Raw genomic sequence first — 17,505 nt, forward strand, 5'->3', positions numbered from 1 at the left:
AGGAAAATATAAGACTAAGTCAGAGCTAGCTCCACTCCATCCTACTTCACTCTACTCCATTTCACTCCATCCCATTCCACTCCATCCCATCCCATTTCACTCTATTCTCCTCTAGTCCATTCCATTCTACTCCACTCCATTCTACTTCACTCTATTCCATTCTACTCCACTCCATTTCATCCCATCCCATTCCACATCATCCCATTCCATTCCATCTCATTCTTTTCCATTCCAGTCCCAATAATAGCTCTCTACTCAACCATCTGCTTCATACTCCACACATGGATATATGGCCTCCTTGCCTCTTCCCCTTGCCACAGAAGAACAAGAGGGCAGTTCAGAGTTTGCCAGAGGAGCAAGTGCCCAAGAGGAATTCCCCCAGGGAAAGGCAAGATGGAAACCTCAGAAGATGGTGAGGCCGAGGGACAGAGCACTGGAGGAAAAAAATCGGTTCTAGCTTAGGAAACCTTTCTGCTCCAGAGCCAGGTTGTCAAGTGGGTTGTTGTCCGCGCCTCCCCCCTCCTCATCCTCAGGTGGCAGCACATAGGACTCATCCACTGGCAACAGCTCCCTGGACAGTTGGCCATCGTCTTCCTCCACTGCCAGCCATCGTTGGCACGGAAAGTAGTACCTATAAGGTGAGGAATGAGGAAAGGTCGGGCATCTCCTTGGACAGGTTCCTCCTAAAGGAGCAGACCTGGGCTGAGAAAGGAGGCCCTCATGGGACCCAAATGGTCCCTTGTGTGCCCGCAACCCTCATCCAAGTCTCATCATCCAAGTTAGCATGGGAAACACCCCATCAGAGGACAAATGACTCTAAAGGGGCATGATGGTGCCTGAAGTACAGCAGCCCCTCAACCCAGGAAATGTTGGATGTTTCTAAAAGTGGGACTTCAATCCCAACCTATTACAGAATGAAGCTGCTCATCATGCAGGAGCAGAGCTGCATATCAAATGTGCAGTGAATGCTCTGTCATCCCATGCAGAACTCATGCATTTTACTGGAACGACCTGTAATGCTTCTGGAAGATTAGAGTGTGGTTAAGGAACTCACACTACAGACTAAGGAAGGGAGGTCCAAGTTCGGACCCGGCAGTGAGGAGGAGGCAGCTGGATGGGAAGAAAGGCCCGGCCAGGCAGGTGACAGGCCATGGATCTGGGAATTCAGGACTCAGTTCTGTAGTCCGGCTGGTTTTGCCTCCCAACTCTGCCCTGACAGCTCTGAGCCCTGGAACATGGTTCTTTACTCTCTGGGTCAGGGTGGCCAGGTAGTTACTCCCCCCAAATCCCAGGACCTCCAGTGCCATCTGAATTTTGGATGAGCAATGAATAATTCATCTGGCACCATCCACTGCCTCACAGACCATTGTCAGATAAAGCTTCTGTGGCATCATTTTCAGGTTGACGTGGGGACATGTGTGGGACATTTCCCAGGCATGTCCACATGCCCTGATCTCATTAGCTCTCTGTGAGAGTTTGCTTTGCTCACTCTGCTGTCTGCTTTTCCTTCTCCTCAGTCCGGGAGGGAGATCTCTGGGCGACAGGAAGTCAGATATGCCTCCCTTGGAGACTGTGCTTTCAGGACAACTCAGTCATGCCCTGGACCCTCAAACCCCCCTTCCCTACCTCTGTCCAGATACATGAGACACATTCAAGAATGATTCAAAGAGCAGAGAGGAAAAGCAATGTGAGCTGGGGAGTGGGTGGGCGGGGCCGGAGCCCTCATTTCTGAGCCCCCAGTTCTCTTTCAGTACCATTGCCTCCAAATGGTCTCATGTTCCAGGGGTAGACCCAAAGACCCAAAGCGCCTCACCTACCACCCTGGAACGGGGTTTGGAGGGGTAGTTTTGTACTGAGGGTTGTGCTCGAAAGGCCCAGGGGGAGCCCAATGCCTAGGCAAGCAGCATGACCGTGAAATGAGTGTTTAAGTGAAAAAATGCATTTTGTTCCACTCCTCAGCCTTTCAGCGTATGAATGGGAAAGTTACATTTTCATTCAAGCAAATAAGTTATGAATAATAGGCTTGAGCTCGAAATTATGGCCAATTAAGGGAGAGAGACAGAAATAAAGAAAGGGGTGGAGTTGGGGCAGCAGCAGAGACAATGGGAGTGTGGGAAGTTGGAGAACAAGGAAGGGGGGGAGATGTACAGAGTCGGGGTGACTTATTCAAGGAGAGAAGGAGGAAAGTCAGAGAGAGAGAAGGGGCCGGCGCAGCCCTCCCACAGCCAGGAAGTGAGTCTGCACACAGGGAGACAGGCTGGCAGCCCCAGGCGCCCTCCCGGCTGTCCCTGTCACCTGCTCTGCCCCCTTCAAGCTCTGCTGCAGTCTCACAGGTGTGGTAGCAGCAGCAGCTCTGCTCTGGAGCCCAGTGCCTGGGGAAGAAGAACTGGGGTGATGGGTGTGTGGTCCCACGGCCAACAAGCAACCATGCAAGGTTTAACAGGATCTAACCACCTGATCTAACTACCTAATCCAAGGCTCTTCTAACCACAGGAATCAATGGGACTCTGAGAAATGGAGGTGGGGGGAATTAAGCAGAAACATTTAAGAGTAACGGAGAGAAGTGTGGGAATGTTCTGGATAGATACATCCATATTTGAACAAGGATGACAGAAGGAAGGAATGAGATCTTGAGAGAACAGGGGATTAAACAGCCTTGAAAGAAAGCTTGGGGGGCTGGAGTGATAGCACAGTAGGGAGGGTGTTTGCCTTGCACGTGGCCAACCTGGGTTCAATCCCCAGGATCCCATATGGTTCCCTGAGCACCGCCAGGAGTAATTCCTGAGTGCTGAGCATCGCCGGGTGTGACCCAAAAAGCAAAAAACTAAATAAAGAAATTAAATTAAATTAAAGAAGAAAGAAAGCTTGGGGCTGTGGAAGGTACAAGGTTTGATGAAAGTAAAAAACTACACAAACACACTGCATCACGGAGGGTTGTAAAATAGATATAGCTTTGTTGGGACTTTCCCATTTGGGGCATAAGAGTTTGGACTGAACCACATTACATGGAAGTAGCTGGCGAGACTGGTAGAGGGCGGGCAGCAAGAGTGTGATCTAGAACTTAGGGATTTGAGTTCAAGCTCCTACTTTCCCCCTAGGAAGTGGTGTACACCAAACTCCCATGTTTCATCCTCAGGAAAGTTAGATGAGATCAACTGTATGAAGTTTTCTGTTTTTAACATTCTATGGTTTACCTCCCCCACCCCACCCCGACAACACCCCCCCACACACACACCCAGAGAACCCTGGTGGAGGTTCCAGAAAACATCCAGGAAGTTGAATTTTGTGTAAGCAAGACAACAATCTCTTTCTTCAATTTTCACTGGGAATGAAAGCACACCAAATGTGTTTGCCATATATAATGGAATTCAAGAGTAGCATCTGTCTCTAATGACTAAGGATCTAATGATATGGCCCCCAACCTCAACCCCCACCAATAGGCCGTCAGTCAGAATAGGAGACATTACATCACAGGGTTGAACAGAGGTGGAGAAAACTCTAAAGTGTCAGATCCAATGTGGACAGAATTCTGGACACTAGATACATTCCTAACTAAGGTGGCATCTTCCTCTCTTAGAACTGGAGTGGCCATTTTATTACTGATCCAAATTGCAGCTAGTATTTAAGGAGAAGGGATGTCACAGCAAGTCCCATTTAAGCAGCAAGTCGCTAGACATGGAAGGGATTGAGAAAGCAGCTGAGCTGATGAGCTGCACAAGGCCGTGTTCACTCAAGACCACATCCCCAAACATCCCACCATCACTGACAGTGGTCTGGAATTCAGACATGAGAATTCAGTCTATGAGAAGCTCATAGATTCAGAAATAAAAGGACTGTGAAATTTTAAGCGCTCACAATGACTTCAAAGGATCTTTAAGACCCATTACATGAAGTGTCACATCTCCATGCAACAAGGGTACATGGAAGCACATATGAGGAAAAGGGACCTTATAACTTGAGCAAAGTGCCCTGATGGCCAGCACTGGTCTGTAATATAAGCTAGAAAGAAGCTTCTGTTTTGATAGGCCACAGACGTTTTAGAGATGTGTATTACTTGCAGACCTAACCTGTACTGACCCATACTAATATGCTCATTACTCACAAATAAGTTGTCATTTAAGTGATGAGAATAAAAGAGATTGCCCAGGAAGCATATGCGGCATTGTCTATCTCCTCTATTAGGCAAACCATAGCGCCTCAAGCTGCCTGTCCTTGTTCATTATGTGTTCACAGTTCCTGTCCTATATGGGCACTGACAAATATCAGTAGAATCAGGAAGCACCGTCTTCTCGACTTCTCAGTGAAACATTCTCACTTCCTGCTGAAGAGAGTGGTGGCATAACCTGAGGGCTGGGTCACATGTACAAAACTTGGTGTGTAGATTATTTTTGAGCTCAGGTCAATAGCGAAGGAAAGGAGCCAGCAGGAGGCTTTGTTCAGAGTGATAGAGATGCAGAGCTGGAGTCTGATCAATCAAGGTCCGGGGTGAGAGGCAGTCAGGAGTCAAAGGTGCCCTGTTTGCACAGAGGTTGCACAGGCCTCATTTCTGAGTCAGGAAAGGTTGGGAAAGCTCAGGGAGGCCCTGGCACTGCTGGAGCATTCCCTGGGCACTTCTTTGAGAGGACTCCCCTTGCTGATTTTGCTTCCTCTAAGTGTCAGGACTTTTCTGTCATGCAGATGGTTCTGGGCTCACAGATGAGGGAGCTAGTTTGCCCCAGGGCTCTCAGAGATACTGCAATTCCAGAAAACAAAGGCACAAAAGCCCATAGTCAGTTCTTTCCAAATGTGCAGACATTGCCAGGGTATATCTCCTTGGCGTGTAGATTATTTTTGAGCTCAGGTCAATAGAAACTTGAAGTTCTTAACCTTTGCCTTAACTGCCACATGCCACATGAGGGTCATCTCCAGAAAAATCTTTTTATCTGAGAAGGCTATTTGAATGCAGAACAAACATCTGATTATAGATCTGAGTTTTGTCCTGAAAGGCTTAGTCCTCGCTCCTTGATGTCAGGGTGCCATCCTATCCCTAAGCTCAGGATAACACCACCTGGGCTTATCTCACTTATTTCAGAATGTGCATCCATGCCGATGATCTATTCAATATTTAAATCTTTTCTTCTACTAATCTGGCTGCTGTTCATTGGATTACTCTACCAGCCCAAGAAGAATCCAGAGAGGTGAGTGAGAAAGTTCTTTCTGTCCTGAGAGCCAGGATACGATTGAGAAAGGATGGTGAGGGAGGAGGAGAGGAGAAAAGGAAGAGTGTAGAATGATGTAAAGGGAGCCAGCAAGTAAGGAAACAATGCCATTTATCAAGATGGGTAGAATAATTAAGCATCTCTGCAAGAACTGAACAGGAATGTGTCTGGATACCTCCAGGAATACTCAGATGAAGGGGACATGTGTGCTGAGGTTAAAAGATCATCCTCTGAAACGGCATCTCCCCACAGGTAAATTTAAAGATAGAGCAATCAAAATTATAATAAAAAATTTTTTTCAAATCACTAATTTCTTGATTGAAAAGATAGGAAGAACCATAATGCTAAAGGGATAAAGAAAGCACTGGTACATATTGAAACAGATTATAGAGCTACAAAAAAAAAAAAAAGAAAGGAAGGAAGGAAGAAAGGAAGGAAGGAAGGAAGGAAGGAAGGAAGGAAGGAGGTTGGGCTGACCCTGAGTTGCCAAGTCAAGGGAGCATAATGAACTGACCTACTGACCTCAACTGAGCTGCCAAGGGGCAGAGGTTTCCAGGTTTCTAGTCTTTTGCGACACTTTGTCTGTCAAGCTTGGAAGCCTTCTACTTGTGGAACATCCTGAGAAACAAACTAGATGGCATCAATAATCCCATTGATCACCTTGTAGGCAGAGAGATATTGGGGTCCTGACGACAAATTTTTGGTCATAATTAAAACTAAGAGGTTGCCTAGCCCTGAAACAGACCAAAGGAATTGCAAGATCACAATCCTTTGAGATGCAAATTTTGAGCTCTTTCTTTGGTGATGCAAAAACTGAGGCACCATCTACAGAAGAGGTGGATCTCCCAAAAAATGAAAATCTAGAGGTCATGATAAGAATATGAAAGAACCATCAAATCTTCACAGCTTGGGGCAAAAGAGGTATTATAGATGGTAGGCTGTTTGTCTTGCATGCTGCTGACTCAGATTCAATCTCTAACACCCCATGTGATCCTCCAAGCCCCACCAGGAGCGATGCCTGAACACAGAGCCAGGAGTAAACCTTGAGCACCACTAGGTATGGCCCAAAACACAAACAAAAAGAATCTAATGTTTTCCCTGTGAGGAAACTCAAAGTAAATTTTGTGTATATAAACAATGTCTGGCCAAGGCAATTTAGAGACATTTATGTAACCTTTTCTTAAAAGTCATTCTCTGACTTTCCCCTTGGAGACGGCAGTCTCTCCTGAACATGTGTCCCTTTCCCCTCACATCTTTCTAAGTAAGTTTTGTTCAATTAAAACTACCTTGCTTCACTATTTCGCCTCCTCCTGAACTTTTTTTTCTTTTTGTGTCATACCCAGTGATGCTCAGGGGTTACTCCTGGTTCTGCACTCAGGAATAACTCCTGGCAGTGCTCAGGAGACCATATGGGATGCTGGGAATCGAACCCGGGAACCCGGGTTGGCTGCGTGCAAGGCAAACGCCCTACCCGCTGTGCAATAGCTCCAGCCCCTCCTGAAATTCTTTTCTGTGCAAGAAGGCGATGACTTGGACCATCTTGCCAAGGTTAGGACTGACTTTCCTTTTCCTGCAATGAGCAATTCCATAAACCAGAGTCCATGGGTTCCCAAGAAATTGGGTAGTGGGGACTAATTCCTGCACCGTGATGAACAAGTAGATTAAATGCACAGCTTCAGTGCTGTATTGAGGGATTGGTGGGACATGAGCATCCAAAGTACATTGGTGCTTAGAGCAGATTTTCTCAGTCCCAATCACACCAGGCATTTTCCTGGTGGCCGAGGTGAATTGAGCAAAGAGGAGGAAACCCTCTTCTCTCAAGGCAACCTTCCTCACTCCCCACTTCACCCAAGTAACCCACAATAACCAGAAGAGCAGATGGATACCCTTCAGGGTGGAGTGACTTGTCTAGGTCAGAAACTGGGTTCTAGTTGTGGGGCTGGCCTAGGCCCTTTATGTCATCAACATCACTTCGTGGAAATCCATGACCCTGGACCAGGTATGGGTGCTGGAGTGGGTGGCTTAGTGTCACCCTCTGAAACAATCTAATCTCTGAGGCTGGCAGGGCAAAGAGGGAGTGGAAGAAGAAGGGAACCCCCTCACCTCTTTTCCTGTGCAGGACAGAGCTCAAGCACATACTACAAAGACTCCAACTGTAGGCCAAGACTTTTCATTCACAAATATGTCTCCTTCGATGCCCCCCCCTCCCACACACACACACACATCTGAGGTTCCTCTCTCATGCCTATTGCTCTTCCGCCTCTTTTTCCCAAAAGATAAGGAACAAGAATGGTGGAAATGTCAATCTAATCACTGATCAGGAACTCTGCCCCTAGCGTCCGGGACTGTGATCTTTCCTCCCCGAGCTGCAGTTCCATTCCCTGTCAGTGGGCAGAGCTCTTTCTCAGCCCCAGTTGAGTTCACCAGCAGGGCCAGGCAAGTAGGGTCTAATCTGGTCACAACCAGTTTAGGTTCGTCCCACAAGCTAAGCACAGGCCTTGTATCTTCAAAATCGTGGTGATCGGGAATCTAAAGAACAATGCTACTTTGCAATAAACAAGCATTGCATGAAACGTGAGTCTTCGTCCATCAATAGTGTTGCTGGAACTCCACCATTTCCAGCGGTTTAGGTCTCTCCTTTCTTTTCTGCTGCCAAGGTGAAGAGTAGGTGAGAGTAGGTGTGTCAGAGGCCGAAAGGCCTCGGAGCAGCAAATATTTACTTTCTGGCCTTTAGGCAATAATGAACAAACATAATTAAATAATGAGCAGTTCATAAATGTCATCATTGATGAATAAAAATCACACACTACTAATGGGTGTGAGTAACTATCAAAAACATTAATACAACATACTGGTAGTTGCTCCCTACATGAAGGGAACCATAGTTGGTATGTGCCACTCTACAATATGTCTTTGGCAAAAAGTACATTTTATTTATTTATTTATTTATTTATTTTTATTAGTGAAATGCCATGAGGTACAGTTGTAGACTTACAAACTTTCATGCTTGGGTTTCAATTACACAATGATCAAGTATCCATCCCTCCACCAGTGCCCATTCTCCACCACCAATGATCCCAGTAGCCCTCCCCCCGCACCCCATCCCCCGTACCCCCCCCCCCCGCTGTGGCAGGGCATTCCCTTTTGCTCTCTCTTTCCTTTAGGGTGTTGTAGTTTGCAATAGAGGTATTGAGTAGCCATCATGTTCAGTCTATAGTCTACTTTCAGCACGCATCTCACATCCCTAGCAAGTCCTCCAAACATCCTTAACTTGGTGTTCCCTTCTCTATCTGAGCTGCCTTTCCTCCCAGTATGGGCTGCCAGCTTTTCAAGCCATGGAGCAGACCTCCTGGTACTTATCTCAACTATTCTTGGGTGTTCGATTCCCATTCTGTTACATAAAGTACATTTTATTTTTTTTCTGTAAAACTCCATATTATTTTTATTTTTTTTTAAATTTTTATTAGTGAAACACCATGAGGTACAGTTGTAGACTTACAAATTTTTGTGCTTGGATTTCAGTTATAAAATGATTGAGTACCCATCCCTCCACCAGTGCCCATTATCCACCACCACTAATCCCAGTATCCCTCCCCCCACCTCCCATCCCACCCTGCCATTTTAGAGGGTCTCCAAAGGCAGGATGAGAGCTGCCTTTGAAAGTACAAAAGATAAGGAGTTTGCCGTGCACATGGCTGATCCATTTCAGTCCTAGCACTGGATATGGTACCCTGAGCTCCACCTACGGTGATCCCTAGCACTGCCGTGTATGGCCCAAGCCCCTCACCCCTCACCACCACCACTACCCCAAAAAGGATAAGATTTTGTCTGTAAACTTTTTTCTGTATGATGGGAATTTCCCACACTGTTCCTGGACAGACCTAATATTTTCCTGGGAGGACATCAAGCCCCCACCTCACCTCAGACATCATAGCCCACCTCCACCTAAGCCATCACAAACCCTACCTCAGACATCACAGCCCTTCACCTCAGACATCAGTCCCCACCTCAGATATCACAGCCCTTCACCTCAGACATCAGTCTCCACCTCAGACATCATAGCCTATCTGTATGATGGGACATCATAGCCATCATAGCCATCCCACCTCAACCATCACAAACCCTACCTCCACCTCAGACCTAACAGGCCCCATCTCAGACATCATAGCAAACTTCACAGCCCCACCCCCATCTCAGTCACCACAACCCTTACCTCCACCTCAGTCATCAACTCCCTCATCTCAGACATGAGCCGCCACCCCACCCCCACCCCCGCACCTCAGACTCACGTGGTCTCGTTGTTCATGTCTGTGATGTCTATTCTGTCCAGGAACCAGCCTGGCCTGTTGCCTGCATTGTCATGGCGAATCCGGATCTTGGTCAGGGGCCCCAGGTCTATGGCATAGATGGTGAAGGTGTCTGTCTGGGAAGGGTCAGGGCAGCTTTCAGAAGGGATATCACACCTACTTGGCCCTCAACTTTACCTCAGGTTCAGGCAGCTTGAGACCAGCTGTAAGATCTGGGTATTTAGGAGATGGGCATGGGAAATACAGCCAGTGTCCTGGGCTCGGGTTAACTATTATTTTGTTGTTATTGTTGCTTTTGTTGTCACATGGATGACAATCACTCTTGGAGATCATTCCAGGAGTACTCAAGGAGTCTGGAGATGCTGGGAATCAGATCCAGTCTTCTGCATGAAAAGCAGCCCTCTGGGTTATCTCCCCAGTCCCAGAACTATTTTTTTTGTACTCACTATTCCCCAGAGGTAGAGAACTGAAGGTAAGGGATGACAGAAAGGGGAGAAAACAGGCTGGGTCATCCCTGCCTTATGTAGTATTACAGGGATGTGTGTGTGTGTGTGTGTGTGTGTATTGGGGCTACTGTTTGACTTTGTGCTGAGGTCATATGCTGTGTGTGTACCCCTGTGTATATTTGTCTTCAACCACCAATTTTAAGCATCTGCTATGAGCTAAGTGCAAATCTAAAGGGACGGACAGGAATGAAAGACTTGACTTGTACCGAGTGGGTGGGAAGCTGAGAGAGGTACCTTGTGTGGGTTCAGATCTGTGAAAAGGGCCCTTCTTGGTTTAACATTTTTTTTAAATTCTAATTTCTAAAAGGGTTCAAATTTACGGAAGACTTGCAGAAATAGTACAATGAAAGTCTAGACACATCACTTAGATGCTCCACTTACTGGCAAAATTTGCTTTCCCTGTCTCTCTTACTCTCTATTTTATTTTTTCAGAATCATGTGAAAGTCAGAGACACCTAAATTCTTAGCAGAAGCTCCTTAGCCCAAGGGCATCCTCACATCATCACAACCCAACAACCCAGGAGAAAAATCTCCGAATTCAGGAATCACAGATGCAAGAGGGTTATCTAAAATCTGCTCCAGACTCAGATTTCATTGGTTTTGTCAGTTATTCCCTCCATAGCACTTTTTCTTCCAACCCAGAATCAGAGGGACTGAAGTTTCTCAAAGAAAGTACTGACACCCACAGGGACCCTGTGGGCCCAGGCCCAGCACTATGGGAACTCCCTGTCCTTGGAGGGACCCCACACATGTCCCCTGTGCATCTTGGCTCAAGCTGTCCTGACTTCTCAGTGGTTTGTCATTTGTACCATTTCCTGGTGCTCATGGCCACCATGATATGTCAGCACATCCTCCTGAACCCCTATTCCTCACCAAGCCCCTGACTGATGCCCTCTAGTTAGATCTAGGAGCTGGAACCTACCTTGTCTTCCTGATGAACCCCAGTGGAGGTGTTCTCATAACCCCAGATTGGTTGGAGCCAAACTCCCACAACACACACAATAGAACTTTTCTGGGTGGACCTGCTGTGAGAATCACCCAAAGGTGCCCTTGCCCCTTCTGGAGTGGGGGGAAAGGGTCACCCACCCACACCCCCAAGGCCCTGAGATCCCGCACTCTACCTGGCCCTGCTCAAACTTGTTGGACTTGTCCGACTTCTTAAGGGGCCGCTCGCCCGTGTCCCCATACTCTTCGCCGTAGATGGTCAGGTAGACGTTGGCATCTGTGCCAGCCTTGGGCACATTCCCTGTGATCACCTGGACCTCATAGGTGTTGGCTGTGGATGCAGAAAAATGCAGAGTGGACACCATGGGGTGTACCTGATACCCCGCCAGTCCTCGGATCCAGTCAGATGGGGGGCAGGACAGCGTTTAACTGATCATTACATCCTCTGAGGGCTACACAATGCAGAAAGACAGGCCACAGGCAGCCCAGGAGAAGCAGCTGTATCTGCCCCATCAAAATCCAGGGCCTCACCCTGTGATTTTATGAACCTTATACAGCCCGCAGACTGGACATTTGCCACCCGTGCCTGATACTGAACTAGCTTCTCCTCATACTCACCTCTTTGCCATACCATCAAGTACAAGAGTTTGAATAAAGGTCCTCCTCCTTTCTTACCCACATGGACCTAGAAGATTCCCCTGAATACACAAACCCCGGGCCTCAGAGCAGGGCCATGCTAATCTCAGGGCAGATCTGTCCCTGGTGAGCTCTCCTGGTCCTCACAGGTCAGGAGAAGCCAGAGTGGATCCCACCAGGGGGGCTCCATGTGAGACAATCCAACATCCTCCTCTCCCCGCCCCGCTCAAGGGACCCTCTGACCCCTCCTCAGCCTTACGCTCAGGACCCGGCCGGCCTGCGGGCACCAGCTCCACCACAAGTTCATTATCCTCCTTGCCTCGGGCCAGCCAGCGATGGGCATCGAACTTGTACTCCTCGATCACCTCCTGCATCCCAGGCTCAAGCTCCTCTTCCTCCTCCTCCTCCTCGCTCTCTTCCTCCTCCTCTTCTGACGATGACTCCTCAGACGAGGACTCCTCCTCCTCGTCCCCCTCATCATCCTCATCACTGCCCTTTTTCTTCTTCTTCTTCTTCCTCTGCAGCTTGGCCTTGAGGCGCTCCTTCTTCAGCAGCTGCCGCAACTTGTCCTTCTCCTTCTTCCTGCGGGCCTCCTGCTCAGGCGTGAGCTCCTCTTCCCGCACCACCAGGTGCCGCAGCCACAGCGTATCCACGAACCAGCTGGGCCCGAAGCCCTCACCCGTGTGCCCCAGCCGGATCTTGAAGATCTCCCCCACATCGGCTGCCTCCAGCTGTCAGGGTGCAGGGCAGATGCTGGAGGAGGGTGGGGTGGCCTCCTCTCGATGGCCCCTCCAGGGCCATACCCAAGCGCCAATCATAGGGAGAAGAGACCCAAGGTCCCCGTACTCCCTCTGTCCTACCTCATCCAGCTGGGTGACAGGCGGTACATTCTCCACCCACAGGTAACTTTTCTAAACCCCTGGGATGCCAAGCTGCAACCCTTTTTCTCTCCTCTTCACAGACACACTCACACAATTATACACACCACATGCACTCACATATACACATTTTCACACATTCATCTTCATACACACATGCATATACTTCCACATTCTCATTCACTCACACACTCACACATTCCTATTCATTTCCATGCACTCACATTCATACACTCACACTCACTCACATATTCATTCATATACACTCACATGTGCTCATACATACATGCATATTCACAAATTCACAGTCAGACACTCCCATGCATACATGTTCACATTCACATTCTAATTCACTCAGACACATGCACTTATAGACTCACATCCACTCACACATTTACTTGTATGTTCCATTCACACACTCATAAGCACTCACACACATCCTCACCCACAGTAATCACACACATCAGTCACTCCTATTGTTTCTATTCTACATTTCTGCTTAGGTAGTTTCTTCACCCAGGGGATATTTCTTACTCTACTTTGAAGTAAAACTGATTTATTCAGATTCTTAAGCTTTCCTAGCACTTATTTATGTTTTTCTATTTTATATATATGCATTTCTACTTCCTTTTCCTCCTTTCAGTGTCAATACTCTTTAACTTTTGTAATGAGGAGGATGGGGAGGGGAGGGGGATGTTGTGGATGGGGTAGGAGGAGGAGGAGGAAAAGGGGAAGAGGAAGGGGAAGACGAAGGGGAAGGGGAAGAGGAAGAGGAAGAAGAAGAAGAAGAAGAAGAAGAAGAAGAAGAAGAAGAAGAAGAAGAAGAAGAAGAAGAAGAAGAAGAAGAAGAAGGAGGAGGAGGAGGAGGAGGAGGAGGAGGAGGAGGGGGAGGAGAAGGAGAAGGAAAAGGAGAAGGAGGAGAAGAGGGAGAAAAAGGAGAAGGAGAAGAAGGAGGAGAAGAAGGAGGAGAAGAAGGAGGAGGAGGAGGAGGAGAAGAAGAAGAAGAAGAAGAAGAAGAAGAAGAAGAAGAAGAAGGAGGAGGAGGAGGAGGAGGAGGAAGAGGAGGAGGAAGAGGAGGAGGAGGAGGAGGAGGAGACGAAGGAGACGAAGGAGGAGGAGACGAAGGAGACGAAGGAGACGAAGGAGGAGGAGGAGGAGGAGGAGGAGGAGGAGGAGGAGGAGAAGAAGAAGAAGAAGAAGAAGAAGAAGAAGAAGAAGAAGAAGAAGAAGAAGAAGAAGAAGAAGAAGAAGAAGAAGAAGAAGAAGAAGAAGAAGAAATTTTCGCACACAAGGCCTGTCTTCCTCTGAGGCCTATGCTGTGCACATTTCATTCTTTTTCTGGAGAGCTCAGGTCTGGTATAGAGGCTCTACAACCTCTTTGCCTACAAGAGGTGGTTTCTGTCCCCTTCAGTGGATCTTCAGTGCGGACAAGGTCTCTCTTGTCTTGTACTCTCCCCCAGGAGGCCTCACTTGTGGCTGCACTCTGGGAATTGTGGGTGGATTTAGCTTTTCTTCTAGATCTTCTTGGAAGATCTTTCTTCTTGGGCCTTCAACCTGCTTCACAGCTAGATGAGGCCTGGGCATGCAAAGCTCAAAGAGGACTCACACTGGGGTCTGTTCTGGGGGCGTCACTTGTAGAGGCTCCAGTGGTGATGGGTCCCTGTCTGGGTGTCTGACCCTTCTCCATGCCAAGCCCTACTAGTACTCCCATGAAGTTGCCTTCTGAGTCCACAGAACCCACAGGTGAAATCCTCCACAAGAACTCAGGTCTCCACAAGAATAAGGCAGATCCTTTACAACTCCTCACGAGCCACAAGGTAGCTAAACCCCCAGTCATGAGGAAATTCATAGCCAAAAAATGTACCCTAGCACCCCGGGAAAGAACTTATTCCTCTTAGCGACTCAGGGGACTGACTCTGGCCTGGCAAGTCCTTCCGCAGTACCCAATCCAGATCTGTTTTCCAGAGTTTTCCAGGTCACAGCATCCCAGCCTTCACTCTCTTCTCCCTCAGCTGGCCCAGCCATGAATGCACTCACCACATCCAGAAACACCCTATAGGTTCCTGTTCCGGGAACTTCCCCAAGGATTATTCCTGATAAGGATGACAGCGGTACCTCAGGAAGGTACCAAATATCTAGAACTTGAAGCTCTGAGAAGGGAAATGCCAGGCCTGTGTCTACTCAGCATTGTAGCAGGAGGGCGGAAGCCACATTCCACTAACGTTTTACACACCCACAGCCCTGGCCTGGTTAGCAGGGCTTGCTCTTTGGGTGCTGGTTTGGCTCTTTAGTAAAGGCCAAGTCGCTGTGGCACACAAGCATACACACAGACCCTCTGGCACAAGTGTGCTCCCCACACATACATCTACACACACACACATGCACACACACACACACACACACACGGAAGCATGTCTCCACCTTCCTGCCCATGGCCTGCTCATACACACATACATCAGGGACATATGCTCATATCCTCCTGTTTCCTTCTGTATGTAAAGGGAGGTACAGAGCCCCGGGGCACTCGGAACACAGTCATGAGACCCCAGCGCCCCCCAGAGTCCTGCCTGAAAAGTACAGCCCTGTGGGTGAGAGGACTAGAGGATCAGGCAACGGGGCAGGAAGTGGGTACAGTGTCCGGGGGTTTAGGGCCACGTTCCGCTAAACTAGACACACCTCAGCTCGAATCATCCTTAGAGTCAGCTCATGTTGGTACTATTGCAGAGCTTTGAGAAGCAAACCCAGTACACACGTTCCACCAGAGACATCTGGAGGGAAGAGATCCACATGGGGACAAGGCAGCACTCTTCTCCTCCTGGGAGCCTCACAAGAAGTCAGGGGTGAAGCGCATAGATCATGTTGACCCCCTTTACTTTTGCATCCCCTGGGGTAGCCCCTCCGCCTTACCCCACACACACCTGGAATGTGTCCTTGGACGCCCGTTCAAAAACTTTCGAGCGGCTGGTGAGAAAAAGCACTTCCGTCTTGCCTTCCTCACCGTAGATCTGCATGTAGACTCGGGAAGTGGTGCCGGCACCACCAATATCCCCTGTCCAAACCTCCACCTCATAGTGGACCACTGAGTGGGCACATGGTAAAGAAAGAGAACACTTAGTCAGACTAAGGCCCATCCAGGTGAGGTCAAGAGGTACATCTCTACAGGGAGAACTGGAAAGCCTATACTTGGAAGTAATACTTATCAACCCATGAGAGGGTCAAAGGTATTACATGTATGAACCATTAGAGGAGAGACTTGCTGATGGAGAGCATGCTAGCTTCTGAAGAACTCAAGGGGCATATTTTTCCCCCAAGGGACTATCCCAGGCCTCCCACCAATGCTTTAAAACAATAGCATGATTCTATTTTCAAGTTAGTTTTGTTACTTTTAGCTAGATGGAGCATCTTCCAGTATATCACAGTGTGAGATGTTCAGGGCTGAGAAGAAGACTCTGAGTCTGAAGAAGTTGAATTCATTTGTGAGGGAAGGGGAGCTAGTAGAGGGAGTGCATGGGATTCAGTAAAAACTGGCATTATAATAGTGAGACTCCCCTATCTCATTCCCTCCCTTGGTTCTCAGAACAAGAGGAAGGCAGCATTATACAAAATTGAAAAAGATAAAGATAATATTGCATATTAACATTTAGCAAGTGTAATCGATATTCAACCACAGAATAAAGTCAGCGACAGACCCCAAGGACAGAAAGGGAACTTCTTAAGAACAAGTAAAGTAAAAGTAAAGGCCCTCCCATTGATCATCGATTTGCTCAAGCGGGCCCAGTAACGTCTCCATTGGAGACTTTGTTGTTATGTGTCTGGCATATCGAATACGTCATGGGGAGCTTGCCAGGCTCTGCCGTGCGGGCGAGATACTCTCGGTAGCTTGCCGGGCTCTCCAAGAGGGGTGGAGGAATAGAACTCGGGTCGGCCATGTTGGCTGCGTGCAAGGCAAGCACAAAAGAGAACAAAATGAGAAATTATTTAAACAAGGTAAGAAAATCAAAGGAAGTCTAGTATCTAAAAGTTCAGTTCCAGAGAAAACAGAGGAAATAGTTGAAAATAATTAAAGAACTAATACAAGAAAATGTTCCAAAAGTTAGGGGGGAAAAAGGTCCTAAATCAAAGGAGTCATTAGTAAGCAAAACAATGGGTAAAGCTAACTCACTAATATACATACACACTCAGACAGGGTGATAGGAAATTTCAGAGGGAAAAATGACAAAACCCCAATGGGTAGGATAACAGAATGACAGGAAACTTCTCAACTGCAATTAGGGGCACTCAAAGATGGTAGTACAAATAATGCCTTCTAAACTCTGAAGGAAAATGATTCCTGGCCCACGACTCTATCACAAGCCAACTACTAACCAATTAGGAAAGTTGGCTAAATCGGCATGTCACAACACTTTTCCTTCAGAGTCAACCTGTGGAGAATGTGCTCTTCCAAAACAAAGGCATAAACCAAAGAAGAGGAAGACATAAAGCCAATAAGCAGGAAGAAAGGAGTTTCCCAGAGATAATATCAGGAAGTCCCGAAGGATAGCTTCAGGCAGGTCCAAGCTTCTTAAACAAATTTGTACAATAGAAAAGGAAGTGAGGGGAAGAGATGGCAAAATGAAACCAAGAGACATTTTGTTGGGGCTGAACACTAGTTAAGAACTTATTTCTAGTAGCTGGAGTGATAGCAGAGCGGGTAGGGCGTTTGCCTTGCATGCAGCTGACCCGGGTTCAATCCCCAGCATCCCATATGGTCCCCCGAGCACCGCCAGGAGTAACTCCTGAGTCTAGAGCCAGGAGTAACCCCTGAGCATCGCTGGGTGTGACCCAAAAAAAGCAAAAAATAAAATTTATTTCTATTGGAGAGATGGAAGAATTGTGCTCTTCCCAAATTCTAATGTTGACTCTTTCACAATGTTCTTGTACCATTTGGTGATAGGACCTTTAAAGGGGTGATTTAATTAAAATACCCCAATCTACTAGGGCAGGTGTCATGGAGAAGGGTCATATTAGAAGACAGACATGCCACTACAAGGATCAT

At 47.7% G+C, this 17,505-nt stretch overlaps 1 protein-coding gene across 2 annotated transcripts in view; it reads right to left on the bottom strand.

Annotated features, from left to right (window-relative positions):
• Positions 1-17,505, bottom strand: part of LOXHD1 (lipoxygenase homology PLAT domains 1) — a 155,169-nt gene that overhangs the window by 59,864 nt on the left and 77,800 nt on the right. For both annotated transcript variants that reach the window (XM_056138463.1, XM_056138462.1), the window contains exons 18-22: positions 15,389-15,549; positions 11,852-12,323; positions 11,133-11,287; positions 9,488-9,621; positions 468-631 (exon numbers count right to left, since the gene is read on the bottom strand). In XM_056138463.1, coding sequence (XP_055994438.1) covers positions 468-631; positions 9,488-9,621; positions 11,133-11,287; positions 11,852-12,323; positions 15,389-15,549 — 1,086 coding nt within the window. The remainder of the gene's footprint in view (positions 1-467; positions 632-9,487; positions 9,622-11,132; positions 11,288-11,851; positions 12,324-15,388; positions 15,550-17,505) is intronic.

Source organism: Sorex fumeus, unplaced genomic scaffold, assembly GCF_029834395.1.
Source record: "Sorex fumeus unplaced genomic scaffold, SorFum_2.1 ptg000128l, whole genome shotgun sequence".
Classification (NCBI taxonomy): domain Eukaryota; kingdom Metazoa; phylum Chordata; class Mammalia; order Eulipotyphla; family Soricidae; genus Sorex; species Sorex fumeus.